This window comes from Schistocerca piceifrons, chromosome 1, assembly GCF_021461385.2.
Source record: "Schistocerca piceifrons isolate TAMUIC-IGC-003096 chromosome 1, iqSchPice1.1, whole genome shotgun sequence".
NCBI lineage: Eukaryota > Metazoa > Arthropoda > Insecta > Orthoptera > Acrididae > Schistocerca > Schistocerca piceifrons.
Window position 1 is genome coordinate 364,561,190 of NC_060138.1, and position 15,833 is coordinate 364,577,022.

General features: G+C 49.3%; 1 protein-coding gene across 4 annotated transcripts in view; it reads right to left on the reverse strand.

Annotated features, from left to right (window-relative positions):
- Positions 1 to 15,833, reverse strand: part of LOC124785632 (dihydroxyacetone phosphate acyltransferase) — a 134,331-nt gene that overhangs the window by 50,418 nt on the left and 68,080 nt on the right. For 3 of the 4 annotated variants that reach the window (XM_047254196.1, XM_047254198.1, XM_047254199.1), the window contains exons 11-13: positions 3,792 to 3,956; positions 3,133 to 3,302; positions 2,986 to 3,047 (exon numbers count right to left, since the gene is read on the reverse strand). In XM_047254196.1, coding sequence (XP_047110152.1) covers positions 2,986 to 3,047; positions 3,133 to 3,302; positions 3,792 to 3,956 — 397 coding nt within the window. The remainder of the gene's footprint in view (positions 1 to 2,985; positions 3,048 to 3,132; positions 3,303 to 3,791; positions 3,957 to 15,833) is intronic. The other variant, XM_047254197.1, reaches the window with a different exon arrangement.

Consider the following 15,833-nt stretch of genomic DNA (forward strand, 5'->3'; position numbering starts at 1 on the left):
CATTTCTGAATTTTTCTAATTTTTGGAAGCTAAGTCTTCCCTGTGGGTGAAGGCATGCATGTGAGGACATGCATGCAAAGGTATAAGTTTCAAAACCAATTTTAGATAAAGCCTCATGATATATGAGCAGTTTATTGTTGTTTATACTGATGTTGTGGGGAGCAAAAGTACTCTTCACAAGAATGTGACTTGTAGTAATATTGTAGTAGAGAGGCAAGTGTACATAAATAATTGCAGAAAATTTAGATAATACTGATGTATCTTTAGCTGTACTAAAAGAAGAAAATCATAAGCAAAAAAAATATACAAAAGAAAAAAACATGAATAAAAAAAATCAAAATTATATATATATATATATATATATATATATATATATATATATATATATATATATATATATATATATCACACAAACAAACATACACACAAAATTCAAGCTTTCGCAACAAACTGTTGCCTCATCAGGAAAGAGGGAAGGAGAGGGGAAGACGAAAGGAAGTGGGTTTTAAGGGAGAGGGTAAGGAGTCATTCCAATCCCGGGAGCGGAAAGACTTACCTTAGGGGGAAAAAAGGACAGGTATACACTCGCACACACGCACATATCCATCCACACATACAGACACAAGCAGACATATTTACATGTTACTATTTTTTTGTATTAACTATAAATAAGAAATTACATTTGAAGAAATGGTATTTGAAACACCAAAATGAGGCGAACACGTTGAACCACGTCTTTTCTGCAGCCGACAAAGATGCATTGTGGAATCATACTTAGACAACTGAAGCCAAGACTAATATCGCCTTGCAAACGTCTAACGGAAAAGGTACTGTCACGAAATCTGGCATATATATATATATATATATATATAAGGCAAATATATATATAAAAAAAAAACACTACACTATATATATCCAGTATCATTTTTACTGTACAATATGTAAGCATAATGAAATTAACATTGATATTTTTAAAAAAAATTTAAATCTTATTCTAGGAAATGAGTTTTACCTTTCTATTATTTTCAGTCTGTTTGCTATATATTAGAGTATTTCTCATGTATGTTTTATACCATATATATTTGTCATGTCAAATAATTTCTTTACTTGAATTTTTTGTGTATGGGATTGATGGGGAAGTATCATTGCAACAACAGCCAGTAACAAGTCCACAGAGTCAAAGAGTCCAAATTTAGAAGAGGTTATCAGACTGCATCATTAATGTACTAATTGTGTAATTCAGATCCATCACTGAGTGTGGTCGGGATTTTGTTGTATATGTCCATAACAACAAAAGCCCTGGGGAGCAGTTGTAATGGATCTGGGAGATGTTATTTTTTTTACCGTATTTGTCGATACCGAATTGTAAATGTTTTCTTATATTTTTTGTCAGAATTTATTATAATTTGTCTTATTATATGTTAATTTACTTCTGTTTTTGAGAGTGAAAGCATATTGATTACTATTAGAAAATGTATCAAAGAATAGCAAAGAGACTGATTACAAGTGAAAGCTTGTGTGTTGTGTAAAATATCTTTGACGTTGGAGTCGTCTTTGACTATAGTCAGTCGGCAGCTAACTCTTGGTGTGTGTTGACGGAAGAACAATGTGAAGGTCGCCGTCATAAATAATTTTGAATTATGTTACTATTTTTTTGTATTAACTATAAATAAGAAATTACATTTGAAGAAATGGTATTTGAAACACCAAAATGAGGCGAACACGTTGAACCACGTCTTTTCTGCAGCCGACAAAGATGCATTGTGGAATCATACTTAGACAACTGAAGCCAAGACTAATATCGCCTTGCAAACGTCTAACGGAAAAGGTACTGTCACGAAATATGGCAAATTTAAGTAAATAAAAAAAAATAGTGACCATATTTTCAACTTGTGTCTTAGCCGGGATGCCATATTTCAGCATCCACTGGAGGTTAAACCAAAGGGAAATAGTCAGAAAAGAAATGCTGCAATGACTTGGGGACCCAAGCTCACCCATAAATGAGTTGGGAGCTATAGAGAGTGTGGGGGAGTGGAGTAAAAGATGGGCAATGGCATCAAAGGAGACAATCAAGATTTTAAAAAAATGAAGTCTGTACCCATTTTCAGTTTGCAAGAATAGCAGAAACTTTTGAAAAAAAATATATTTTGAGTGAGAATAAGTGTGAATAATTTTTGTGCAAAAGTGCTAATACCTATAATTTCCTATATTACTTTTCTTTATTACTTTATATTGGTGCTTGCTGCAGATGCTAAATATTATTGAAGTATGGACTTCAGTAACTGGAGAAAAAGATAAGATAAGACTGAAGGTGCCATAGTGATGTAGCTATTAGAGGCTGAGCACAGCTAGTAGAGACTGAGCACAAATTCAGATTAGGGAAGGATATGGTAGGAAATAGGCCATATTTGTTTCACAGACATCACTCAGCATTTAAGAAAACAATATAAAACTTAATCTGAATGATCAGATGAAGATGGAGATTCCGCTGCCCTTCAGTAATTGGAAGCTAGCAACTGAAGTTGAATTTTCGAACAAAATCAATAAGCATGTTCCACATAACTGAGTGCAACATTGTGGACTATTATGTTGTTTATATTATTAGTCCTATGACTATGATTTTCATTTATCATTGATGTGCAACTGATAACATAAAGCTATGCAAGCAGATGACTAAGAACAACAATGAGGGATAGGTAGATGACAGGTACACACTGCGACATGTAGAATAACAGCCATGTCCAAGCACAACAAAATCATTTACGTGGTGGTAGCAATAATGAGGAGCTGTATTTAGCACAAATCAATTTCATCTTAAATTAATGAAGAAGCTTTTCCTACTACATTATAAACTGACAATTTTTAAACGATTTTTTGAGACTAATTGTTGCAGAATTTTCCAATTGTGATTCTAGCATTTACCTTATTAATTTAAATGTTCTATAGGTCTTTTTACATAACAGATTGACTATTGAAAGTGCTTACCTAACTCATGTATAATACTTGACAATGTACTTTCATTCTTCTGATACTTTATTTCTTCGCTGCTAAAACAAATGAAAAAGAAACGTAGGTTAGTGGTTTTACAGGTGTAAACAAGGTAAGTGTTGCGTAAGTTTGGATCACACAAACCTCTTTAGTTTTGTCACTGCCTGAAGTAATACCAGTGATTTCAGTGCTGAAGCCAGCATATCTAATGAGAGAGAATAAGGGTGGCTAATTTCTCCTCTGAGTAGAAGTTCCTCCAGTTCCTTCTGAGCTTGTTGTAATAGCACTTTCTCTGTGCAGGGAACTGCAGCATGCTTGAAAACAGGAGTACATCTATTAATCACCGACAGTGACACCGTATGGTAAAGCACAACCATAGATAAAAATTTACTGTGCAGAAAAACTGAAAGTAAATATCACACACCTAACTATCCATCTGATCAAATATCACAAACATTGAATTGCCTTCCTTATTTTTTACAGAAATATTTCTTTAGTTTTTTGGCTGAAAATTTTACTGACTGTAATTGTCTGACAATTTTATCTCATGGGAATTTAACACCACTACTACTTCGAGTAAAAACACAAACATCACAACTGAAAAGTTTACCTATCAAAATATTCACTAATTATCATTCACAGGCAAATATCTGCAACATAGTCACACTCAGAATAAATTCTAAAACACATATATTCAAAAGTCTAAATAAATCATATATTTAGAGACAGTACTGGAAAAATACTTTTCTTTTTTTCAAAATAGATAGAGATAATGGAAGATTAAAAACACTCAGTGAACTAACCTTTCGCACAACATGAAAAAATATGAAATACCCTTCAAGGAAAGGTTGCAGTAAATTGCAGAAGATCTCTCTCAGTTTACGATGATTACCCAGTGCCAAGTTTCCTAATGCCGATGTCTCAATAATATTCAGAAGATCTAGTTGTTTCAATGCTTCTTCAAATTCCTGAAAAACAGGCATTTAAATCATATGGTAAGGAAAGTCCTGACTGAATGTCAATAATTTAAGAGTAAGGGAGACAACTTACTGAATAGCAGAAGTATTGAGTCATCGACAGGGTGCCACTCCTCCTCCCTGGTCCCCACAAGTGCACTCCCCCCCCCCCACACACACACACACATACACAAGGGGAAGGGTAGCTGGTGGCTCAGTGGGGGACAGCAGGTACCTGAGATAGAAATGTGTGACGGAGAGAGAACAGGTGCAACAGATAGGAATGTGGCACAAGAGCCAAGGAGTTCATACAGTGCACAATGATGATGCTATGGAGGAGTGGATTGGGGGGTAGAGTTGACCATCCAGTGGTGCAATGTGTTGATAAGCACAACATGCTTGAGTTCGACGGCTGCATCACCACCCGTGCCAGCTAGGGCTGCCTTCAGCAACAACTTTTCTAACCTACATAGATTAGAGTTATCTTTGCAAAACATCCTTCATTCCTGTGGACCACCTGGCTTTAATCTTTGCTAAGTAACTGCACCCACACCCTCTACCCAAGTCTCCTCTTCCTCTGCCCTGTGACCACCTCAGAATCCTATCCAACAAGTCATCAGCAGCTTGTGCCACACAAACTCCACCAGCTTTGGTGCCTGTGTGCTGCATTTCTATCCCGCACACCTGCTGCCTCCTTCCAGATCATCAGCCACCTGTTCCCAGATCATCAGCCACCTGTTCCCAGATCATCAGCCACCTGTTCCCACCCCTCCTCCCACTCACCGACTATTTTCTACCTCTACCCACACACATGACAACCCCAGTCCCAGTGCAGCTGCCAGCACAATGTAGGTGCACATATGTTTGTGTATTCTAGTTTATTAAAGGACTGGTCCAAAACCTAGGAAAGTTTCCGTTACTTTTTTTTGTGTGCCTGTTGATGACTCAACACTTGTACTACTATTTTTCTTCCCAACATTTAAACCCAATTTTTGGTACTCTTTCTTTTTAGAGGTTTCACTGTTGAGTGCCCATAAAGAAAAACAAACAAAGAAAAATCTGTTGAAATTATCTACACAGGAGGCTATATCACTCTAAAGTCTTAACAGATACACGTAATACTGAATATCATCTAGAACGCTAGTCTATGGCAACTTTGTTTACAAGCTAAGTTAATATAGAATATGTATGACCTACTTTTTACAGTAACAGAATACAGTCCTTTAAATTGTCTTTACAATGAGCATATACAGATATGAGATTATTAAAAGAAGCAACTGTGCATTTTGCATTACTGAGGAACAGTGACCAACAACTGACAGTCTGTTAATGTTTTAAATAACTCTATATGAATCAAAAACAGGCCAAAATCCAATGAAAATCATTAACATGTACAGGATCAAGTATGTGGTATCAGAATATAATTCTGATTCACTGTCAGTGTGCAAGAAAAGTGTGAAAACTATCTCCTGCCATATCCCTGAACACTGAAAATTATTCCTGGGACGGCCTGTATATATTTAACAATGACCACAAAAAACAGTAGTTAAGGATTGACTACATAGGAAGGGTTTCATATGGCTTTTAATTTTAATATGTCTGTCACAGGGAAGAAGTACATATGTTCACACTCATGCTTGCGCATGTTTGTGTGTGTGTGTGTGTGTGTGTGTGTGTGTGTGTGTGTGTGTGTATGGGGGGGGGGGAAGGGGGGGGGTGCTAATAATTATTGACAGACTCCCTCTTTTACTGTTAGATGCAATCTCTGTTTTTCAACAGCTTTAGGAACATGGAAGATATATTCTTGGGCTCTCACTAATGAGTTACGATTTGCTGAAAAGATACAGATCAAAAGACTTGATCAAAGCAACAGGTAAAATGTGCATATGTTTGAGAAATGACAAAGTCATCACTGAGATTCAAAATTCAGAACTCAGCGTGGTACCAATTTTGAGAGGGGGAAAATGCCAATCTCTATATGGCGATTCTGATTTACTAAATCACCACCGATTTTCTTTCCATCCTTGCACACCCAAGTAAGTGCTCAGTCTTTAATGGTTATAAAACCAACAGGCTATAAACTTAACTTTTCTTTCTAACAGAATATCAACAACGAGCTGCCTGTAATCATCAGATCCAGGATGGAAACCAAGCTCAAAGGCAACCATAGAGTGCTAAAAATTAATATGTAAACTGGGGAAACAGGAGTAGCGCAGCAGGGAGAGACAGAAACGGAGAGAAACAACAGGAAAATTATAAGAAGGGACAAAGACGTCGGTGGAGGGTGGGGATGAGGCAGGGGGGGGGGGGAGAGAGAGAGAGAGAGGGGAGGAGGAGCCGGGGTTAGACAGGGGGAGAGAGGGGAGGAGGAGCCGGGGTTAGACAGGGGGAGAGAGGGGAGGAGGAGCCGGGGTTAGACAGGGGGAGAGAGGGGAGGAGGAGCCGGGGTTAGACCGGGGGAGAGAGGGGAGGAGGAGCTGGGGGAGAGAGGGGAGGAGGAGCTGGGGGAGAGAGGAGAGGAGGAGAGAGAGGGATGGAGGGGGAGGTGGGAGGGAGAGGGGAAGGGGGCATGAGGTAAAGGTGGGTGGGAGAGGGGAAGGGGGCATGAGGTAAAGGTGGGAGGGAGGGGGAGAGGCATGAGGGGAGGGGGATAGAGAGGCAGAGGGGGAGGGAGAGAGGGGGAGGGGATACAGGGGGGGAGGGAGAGAGGGGGAGGGGATACAGGGGGGGAGGGAGAGAGGGGGAGGGGATACAGGGGGGAGAGAGGAATAGAGGGTGATACAGGGGGGAAAGGGGATTGAGGCAGGATACAGGGCGAGAGAGGGGGATACAGGGGCATACAGAGAGAGAGAAGAGGATAGAGGGGGTACAGGGGGAGAGGAGGGAGAGGAAGGGGTAGGGGGAGAGGAAGGGGGATGGGGATGGAAGGGGGAGAGGAAGGGGGATGGGGATGGAAGGGGGAGAGGAAGGGGGATGGGGATGGAAGGGGGAGAGGAAGGGGGATGGGGATGGAAGGGGGAGAGGAAGGGGGATGGGGATGGAAGGGGGAGAGGGACGGGAGAGGAAGGGGGATGGGGATGGAAGGGGGAGAGGGACGGGAGAGGAAGGGGGATGGGGATGGAAGGGGGAGAGGGACGGCAGAGGAAGGGGGAGGGCAGGGGAAGAAGAAGGGGAAGATGGGGAGGGCGAGAGGACGGGGGAGATGGGGAGGACGGGGGGAGATGGGGAGGACGGGGGGAGATGGGGAGGACGGGGGGGGAGATGGGGAGGACGGGGGGAGGAGATGGGGAGGACGGGGGGGAGGAGATGGGGAGGAGGGGGAGGAGATGGGGAGGAGGGGGGAGGAGATGGGGGAGGAGATGGGGAGGAGGGGGGAGGAGATGGGGAGGAGGGGGGAGGAGATGGGGAGGAGGGGGGAGATGGGGAGGAGGGGGGGAGATGGGGAGGAGGGGGGGAGAGATGGGGAGGAGGGGGGGAGATGGGGAGGAGGGGGGGAGATGGGGAGGAGGGGGAGATGGGGAGGAGGGGGAGATGGGGAGGAGGGGGGGAGATGGGGAGGAGGGGGGAGATGGGGAGGAGGGGGGAGATGGGGAGGAGGGGGGAGATGGGGAGGAGGGGGGAGATGGGGAGGAGGGGGGAGGAGGGGGGAGATGGGGAGGGGAGAGGGTGGGGGGATGGGGGAGATGGGGAGGGGAGGGGATGGGGGAGATGGGGAGGGGAGGGGAGGGGATGGGGGAGGATGGGGGTTTGTGGAGGGGGAGTTGGGGAGGGGGCATTGGGGAGGGGGAGTTGGGGAGGGGGCATTGGGGGAGGGGGAGTTGGGGAGGGGGCATTGGGGGAGGGGGAGTTGGGGAGGGGGAGGGGGCGTTGGGGGAGGGGGAGAGATGAGGGAGGGGGAGTTGGGGAGGGGGCGTTGGGGGAGGGGGAGAGATGAGGGAGGGGGAGTTGGGGAGGGGGAGGGGGCGTTGGGGGAGGGGGAGAGATGAGGGAGGGGGAGAGATGAGGGAGGGGGAGAGATGAGGGAGGGGGAGAGATGAGGGAGGGCCAGAGATGAGGGAGGGGGAGAGATGAGGGAGGGGGAGAGATGAGGGAGGGGGAGAGATGAGGGAGGGCCAGAGATGAGGGAGGGGGAGAGATGAGGGAGGGCCAGAGATGAGGGAGGGGGAGAGATGAGGGAGGGCCAGAGATGAGGGAGGGCCAGAGATGAGGGAGGGCCAGAGATGAGGGAGGGCCTGAGATGAGGGAGGGCCAGAGATGAGGAAGGGCCAGAGATGAGGAAGGGCCAGAGATGAGGAAGGGCCAGAGATGAGGAAGGGCCAGAGATGAGGAAGGGCCAGAGATGAGGAAGGGCCAGAGATGAGGAAGGGCCAGAGATGAGGAAGGGCCAGAGATGAGGAAGGGCCAGAGATGAGGAAGGGCCAGAGATGAGGAAGGGCCAGAGATGAGGAAGGGCCAGAGATGAGGAAGGGCCAGAGATGAGGAAGGGCCAGAGATGAGGAAGGGCCAGAGATGAGGAAGGGCCAGAGATGAGGAAGGGCCAGAGATGAGGGAGGGGGGAGAGAGATTTTTAAATGAAGTAGAGAAATAATGAAGGTTGTGGAAGAGAATAAATAAAGATGTAAGTTGGCCAAGAAAGTACCACAAATGAAAATCAGACATGTAGGAAAAGAAAAGTGGAGTGACAATCATTAACTGTTTGGAAGTTCTGGTGTTAAAAGTGTTCTCCAACTGGATCAAGCTTCTAAAACAAAATATCTGTTATTTGCCAGTGTGTTTATGTGCACAGATCTCTTCTCTGTTATATGTATTCTGAGCTATGTGCCTTTGTGTATGCCATTGTATACTGCTGGGAACATGTTAAATAAACATAGTAAAATATATGTTCCTAAATATGATAATGTTTCTCCATCAACATTATTTTACTGTGAAAATACATTGCCAGAGGAGAAAATTAGTGCACTCTTTTAGAGGTTTGCAGTTCACACAAGATCTATTGTTTCAACAGTGCATATGGAAAACATGAAACAATTACATTTACAGATCAACAGCACAAGTGTTTCTGAGGTACCACACGACGATCCATGCTGAAACATACATATTACAATAGGGTGTAGCTTCCTTCGGCAGATGCAGGCAATGACTCTGGCAGCCAGTTGATTGTACAGATAGCGAGTACTGTCCTGGGATATGTTATGCCACGCCTGCTTGACCTGTTCATGTAATTCTGTAAGAGTTGTTGGTTGACAAGCCACACGAGTCACTTCTCATCATATTATATCCCTCACTTGCTTGACTGAAGGCAAGTCCAGAGATCATGCTGGCCAGGGAAGTTTATGTATGTCTCACAGAGCATATGTGAGTTTCACAGGCAGTGTGTGGATGAGTATTATCCTGTTGGAACAACAGATCACCTTCCTGTTGCAAGAACCCCAAAAGAACAGGTCTAACAACATTCCGCACTCACTGAGTGTTGGTTAATGAGCCACCCAGAAACATCAAAGGTGAACAAGAGTTATAGCTCATCACATCCAAGACCATAAGGCCAGGGATGGAGCCAGTGTGTCTTGGATGAATGCACTCTGTGAGACAGCACTCACCAGCTCTACATCACATGCGCAAACAACCATCACTTGCATGTAGGCAGAATCTGCTTCAATCGCTGAAGACAACAGTGCTTTCAAGTGATCCTCTGACCACACCAGTCAGGATGTGCACATCAATGCACTGGCATGTGTGGAAGAACACTAGAGCTGTGTGTGCCTATTGTCCCATTGCTAATACCTGGTTAGCAACAATTTGTGTTGACATGTCCAGGCTCATAAGATCTCTTATCTGTGCTGTGGCAGCTGTCCAATCTGCCACTGCTACCCTTATAATACCCCGATGCTGGCACGCTTCTGTGCTGTTTAGACATTCAGAAACTCATCTACTGGTGGGAGAATGTTCACATAACCACTGACATCACTGATATTGCACAACTGACACAGCACCTCCACCTTGTGTGGCAGTTCTCCAAAAGGACCATGTTGCCACTTCAAAGGCCACTGTTTGACTCCTTTTAAACTAGTTAAGCTGGCTGTAGGAAGCCCAACTGCATGTCTGTGGCATGGTTGTCTGTTTGCTTCAGTCCAGGGTTGCCCCAGGTTTCTCCAAGTGAAATTCATTGATATTTCCCTAATTTCGAGACAAGTTTTAGCATTTTACCCTGACAAATTTAGGGATCTCAAGGGTAAATTATGACATAAGTTGACAATCTGTCATTGCTGCTACAGTACAAAAAACAATAGTGCAAACAAATATCTAAAAAAACTTGCAAGCGGAAGGTGTTTCCTGATGTGAGCAAAAATCTTAAGTACTAATATCAACATCCTTTGTAATGAACCATTTTTAGATGGAGAAGGCACCCCAAATGGTACGTATGTTTCATTAAGACCACTGATATTTTATTTCAATAACACGAAACACATTTGGTGATAAAAATATACATTTCCTTGAAGTCACATGACAGATTTAAAATACCTTCACTGAATTCAGAAATAACCTCAGAAGGAAGTAGGCCTCTTGAAAGATGTGTATAAGGCGGGGAAGAATTGACTGCCAATAAAATGTTGGTTCTATGTTCGTTATTGTTGGTTATTACCTACTACTGTGTTATATCCATTGCAGCTGAGTGCATAAGCTGCTTCCCTACTCTCTCATTAATACTGCTTCTCCCCATCCTACCACTCCCTTCAGCTTGCAGTCAGTGCTGGCACCAATTCTTGCTGCTAGCCTAGCAGCTGCCGACGAGAGATTAGGCTGGCATGAGGAGTGGTTTGTTTGGATCTGATTCTCAGAGACTTTAAACGCAATGGCCAGAGACAGTGGTCATGTGTGCATAGGTTGTGTCTGAGTGATTATGTGAATGTGTGTGTACTCTTGTTTTCTGGCAAAAGCTATGGGTGAATATTTAGTTGTGAGAGTGTGGTTGTCTTTTCTAAGTGCCTGTCTGCGGCTCAGCAATCATCATTGGGGTGGCATGTCTCCTTACACATGTACAACTCCACATGAGCACACCAACGGTAAAATCTGTCCAATACACCCAACCAATTCCACAGACTGCTCCTACCTTGCCAGTAGCGAAAGTGTAGGTCTATCAACTAAACTGCAAACTTTCTCCAGCATTTTAAATTGGTATGAGACACACCAAGCTTTTTACGAAAACGAATGGCAACAGAGAAATTGTTTACAACAGACCATTGGTTTTGTAGCCTAAATAAAAGCTAGTGTTGTTAGTATCATTCTCATCCCCATCCCTGATATTAGGACCCACGAGTTTCTTCAGAAATAGAAACGAACCTGACATCATACAACTTTTACATCTGCTCTGCCTTTATTTTATGACACTCTGCTTCCCCATTATCCTCCACTCCATCCCTTCCCTCCTTTCTCATTTACATCCTCTGTTCACTGCCACTGCCTTTCTACACGTTCAATAATTTCTTTTCATTCTTTCTCTCTATTTCTTCATTTTCTTCCCACTTCCTCATTTTCTTTACCTTTTTTTCCATTTGAATTTGATGGTTTTCTTTGAGTCTAACACTTATCTTTATCAAACAATGGAAAATTCAGGATGGAATAACAAAATAGTGTGTGTGTCATACCATTCAACACTTCACATATATGGTGAGTAGTTACAACACCTCCTCCTATTGCTTTTATTCCCTCAGCACTTTCCAATATTGTATCAACATCAGAAAACAGACATAAACATAGTTTTAACCAATACTTCTGCAGTGTACTGGACATATTGATAACTAACATAAGAAAGAATGCATAATCTTATTGCAGCACCAAACAGAAACCTAACATATGCTAATCAGCCAGAAAGGTTTCATACTCAGTAACTTTTATTTACCTCTTATAGCACTAAACATAGCAAAAGTAGCTAATTCAGAAGCTGGCACACAATTAGTACCTCCATTTATTCACGAATTGTGTTTCTATTTTATAACTTCTAATAAAACAATTTTCAAAGACAAACGTGTCACTAATGGTGATTATCTCTAGATCAAGTAAATGTTGTACAGTTAGCTAAACACCATGTACCAATGTTTAATAGCAAAAAGTACAAAAAGGGTATTTTAATCAATGTGCGTGATAAAGTCAGCAATTATAGAAAAGTCAGGACAGAGAATGAACGGGAAGTAGCCATATAGCCTGGTATCAGATAAATGGTGTGGTCTAGAGATGACGCAGAAGCTCAAGGAAACCAAAAGTTCATGGTACATAGCAACATACACACAGTAAAAACTCTTAGTGCCACAGAGCCTGTAGCAAACTGAGGCAGAGACAGCTGCCGGAAGGCCTTATATTAGACCTACTACAGACACTCAACATGACCATCCTGCAATACTGGCCTTGTTCCACTGCAGACACCCTTGCTGGATACGTGCAGTGTTACACGTATCAATATGTTTGTTTCTCCACCTGTACATCCAGCAGTGTCACTAAAGCGTCCCCCTAAAGTCATTTCGTGTAACGATATGAAAGTTAAATTGGAGAAGGCAAACAGGACTTGAATCTTCATTCTCCTGGCTCTTCTAAAAAGTGTCACCTTCCTCAGAGAGACAGAAGGAAGAAAGATACATAAAAAAAGCTATGCTGGAGTAGAATATGAGGAAAACATACCTTCCACTCTACTGCATTCTCAGTAGTGAGAAAATACTTTACTTAAATATGAACTTAATTACACCTAAACCACAAAGATAATTATAATTTATATGAACATAGTGGTTTCATATGTCCCATTATGCTAACAAAGAAATGACAATCTTTTAGTAATATAGTAAATTATTTATTCAGTCAATCCTATTAATGAATTACAAAATGGGCACTCCCATCTGTAAGTGAAATGTTTATTCCAAAAATGTCAAGAGTAGGGGCGAAGGTGGTGGGGACTGAGCATGAAAAGGAGAAGGGGGAGGGAGGCAGGGGGAGAGGGAGATGGGGACTGGGAGGGGGAGGGGGTAGGGACAGAGGAGTTAGGGACAGAGGGTGGGGGGGAGGGGTAGGAACAGGGGTACAGAGGGGGGTGTGGGTACAGGGGGCAGAGGGGGGTAGGGGTGCAGAGGGGGGTAGGGGTGCAGAGGGGGGTAGGGGTGCAGAGGGTGCAGAGGGGGGTAGGGGTGCAGAGGGGGGTAGGGGTGCAGAGGGGGTAGGGGTGCAGAGGGGGTAGGGGTGCAGAGGGGGCAGAGGTGGGTAGGGGGGCAGAGGTGGTATAGGGGGGAAGGTGGCAAGGTGGAGTGGGAGGAGGGGGCGGGGATGGGTGTGGGGGAGGCAGAGTGGACGGGAGTGCGGGAGGCAGATAGGAGGAATGTGGGGGAGATGGAGGGGAGGGGAGTGGGGGAGGTCGCTGGAAGGGGTATGGGGGAGGGGAGGGGGTGAGGTCGAGAGGAGGGGAGTGACGGAGGTGGACGGGAGGGGAGTGACGGAGGTGGACGGGAGGGGAGTGACGGAGGTGGACGGGGGGGGGAGTGTCGGAGGTGGAGGTGGAGGGGAGGGGAGAGTTGGATGTCGTGCGGAGGGGACGGGAGAGTTGGATGTCGTGCGGAGGGGACGGGAGAGTTGGATGTCGGGGCAAGGGGAGGTGCGCGAGGTCGGGGCGGGGGGAGGGGAGGGGGAGTGGGCGGGGTCGGGGCGAGGGGAGGGGGAGTGGGCGGGGTCGGGGCGAGGGGAGGGGGAGTGGGCGGGGTCGGGGCGAGGGGAGAGGAGTGCGCGGGGTCGGGGCGAGGGGAGGGGGAGTGGGCGGGGTCGGGGCGAGGGGAGGGGGAGTGGGCGGGGTCGGGGCGAGGGGAGGGGGAGTGGGCGGGGTCGGGGCGAGGGGAGGGGGAGCGGGCGGGGTCGGGGCGAGGGGAGGGGGAGTGGGCGGGGTCGGGGCGAGGGGAGGGGGAGCGGGCGGGGTCGGGGCGAGGGGAGGGGGAGCGGGCGGGGTCGGGGCGAGGGGAGGGGGAGCGGGCGGGGTCGGGGCGCGGGGAGGGGGAGCGGGCGGGGTGCGCAGGGACGGGGGGAGGGGAGTGCGCGGGGACGGGGGGAGGGGAGTGCGCGGGGACGGGGGGAGGGGAGTGCGCGGGGACGGGGGGAGGGGAGTGCGCGGGGACGGGGGGAGGGGAGTGCGCGGGGACGGGGGGAGGGGAGCGCGCGGGGACGGGGGGGAGGGGAGCGCGCGGGGACGGGGGGAGGGGAGCGCGCGGGGACGGGGGGAGGGGAGCGCGCGGGGACGGGGGGGAGGGGAGCGCGCGGGGACGGGGGGGAGGGGAGCGCGCGGGGACGGGGGGAGGGGAGCGCGCGGGGACGGGGGGGAGGGCAGTGCGCGTGGACGGGGGGGAGGGGAGCGCGCGGGGACGGGGGGGAGCACGCGGGGACGGGGGGGGAGGGGAGCGCGCGGGGACGGGGGGGAGGGGAGCGCGCGGGGACGGGGGGGAGGGGATCGCGCGGGGACGGGGGGAGGGGAGGGCGCGGGGACGGGGGGGAGGGGAGTGCGCGGGGTCGGGGGGGAGGGGAGTGCGCGGGGACGGGGGGGAGGGGAGTGCGCGGGGACGGGGGGGAGGGGAGTGCGCGGGGACGGGGGGGGGGGAGTGCGCGGGGACGGGGAGGAGGGGAGTGCGCGGGGACGGGGAGGAGGGGAGTGCGCGGGGACGGGGGGGAGGGGAGTGCGCGGGGACGGGGGGAGGGGGGGGTGGGGAGTGCGCGGGGACGGGGGGGAGGGGAGTGCGCGGGGACGGGGAGAGGGGGGGAGGGGAGTGCGCGGGGACGGGGGGAGGGGGGGAGGGGAGTGCGCGGGGACGGGGGGAGGGGGGAGGGGAGTGAGCGGGGACGGGGGGAGGGGGGAGGGGAGTGAGCGGGGACGGGGGGAGGGGGGAGGGGAGTGCGCGGGGACGGGGGGAGGGGGGAGGGGAGTGCGCGGGGACGGGGGGAGGGGGGAGGGGAGTGCGCGGGGACGGGGGGAGGGGAGTGCGCGGGGACGGGGGGAGGGGAGTGCGCGGGGACGGGGGGAGGGGAGTGCGCGGGGTCCGGGGGAGGGGAGTGCGCGAGGACCGGGGGAGGGGAGTGCGCGAGGTCGAGGGGAGGGGAGGGGAGTGCGCGAGGTCGAGGGGAGGGGAGGGGAGGGGAGTGCGCGAGGTCGACGGGAGGGGAGGGGAGTGCGCGAGGTCGAGGGGAGGGGAGGGGAGTGCGCGAGGTCGAGGGGAGGGGAGGGAAGTGCGCGAGGTCAAGGGGAGGGGAGGGGAGTGCGCGAGGTCGAGGGGAGGGGAGGGGAGTGCGCGAGGTCGAGGGAGGGGAGGGGAGTGCGCGAGGTCGAGGGGAGGGGAGGGGAGTGCGCGAGGTCGAGGGGAGGGGAGTGCGCGAGGTCGAGGGGAGGGGAGTGCGCGAGGTCGAGGGGAGGGGAGTGCGCGAGGTCGAGGGGAGGGGAGTGCGCGATGTCGAGGGGTGCGCGATGTCGAGGGGAGGGGAGTGCGCGATGTCGAGGGGAGGGGAGGGGAGTGCGCGATGTCGAGGGGAGGGGAGGGGAGTGCGCGATGTCGAGGGGAGGGGAGGGGAGTGCGCGATGTCGAGGGGAGAGGAGGGGAGTGCGCGATGTCGAGGGGAGGGGAGGGGAGTGCGCGATGTCGAGGGCAGGGGAGGGGAGTGCGACTTGTCGAGGGCAGGGAAGGGGAGTGCGCGATGTCGAGGGCAGGGGAGGGGAGTGCGCGATGTCGAGGGCAGGGGAGGGGAGTGCGCGATGTCGAGGGCAGGGGAGGGGAGTGCGCGATGTCGAGGGCAGGGGAGGGGAGTGCGCGATGTCGAGGGGAGGGGAGTGCGCGATGTCGAGGGGAGGGGAGTGCGCGATGTCGAGGGGAGGGGAGTGCGCGA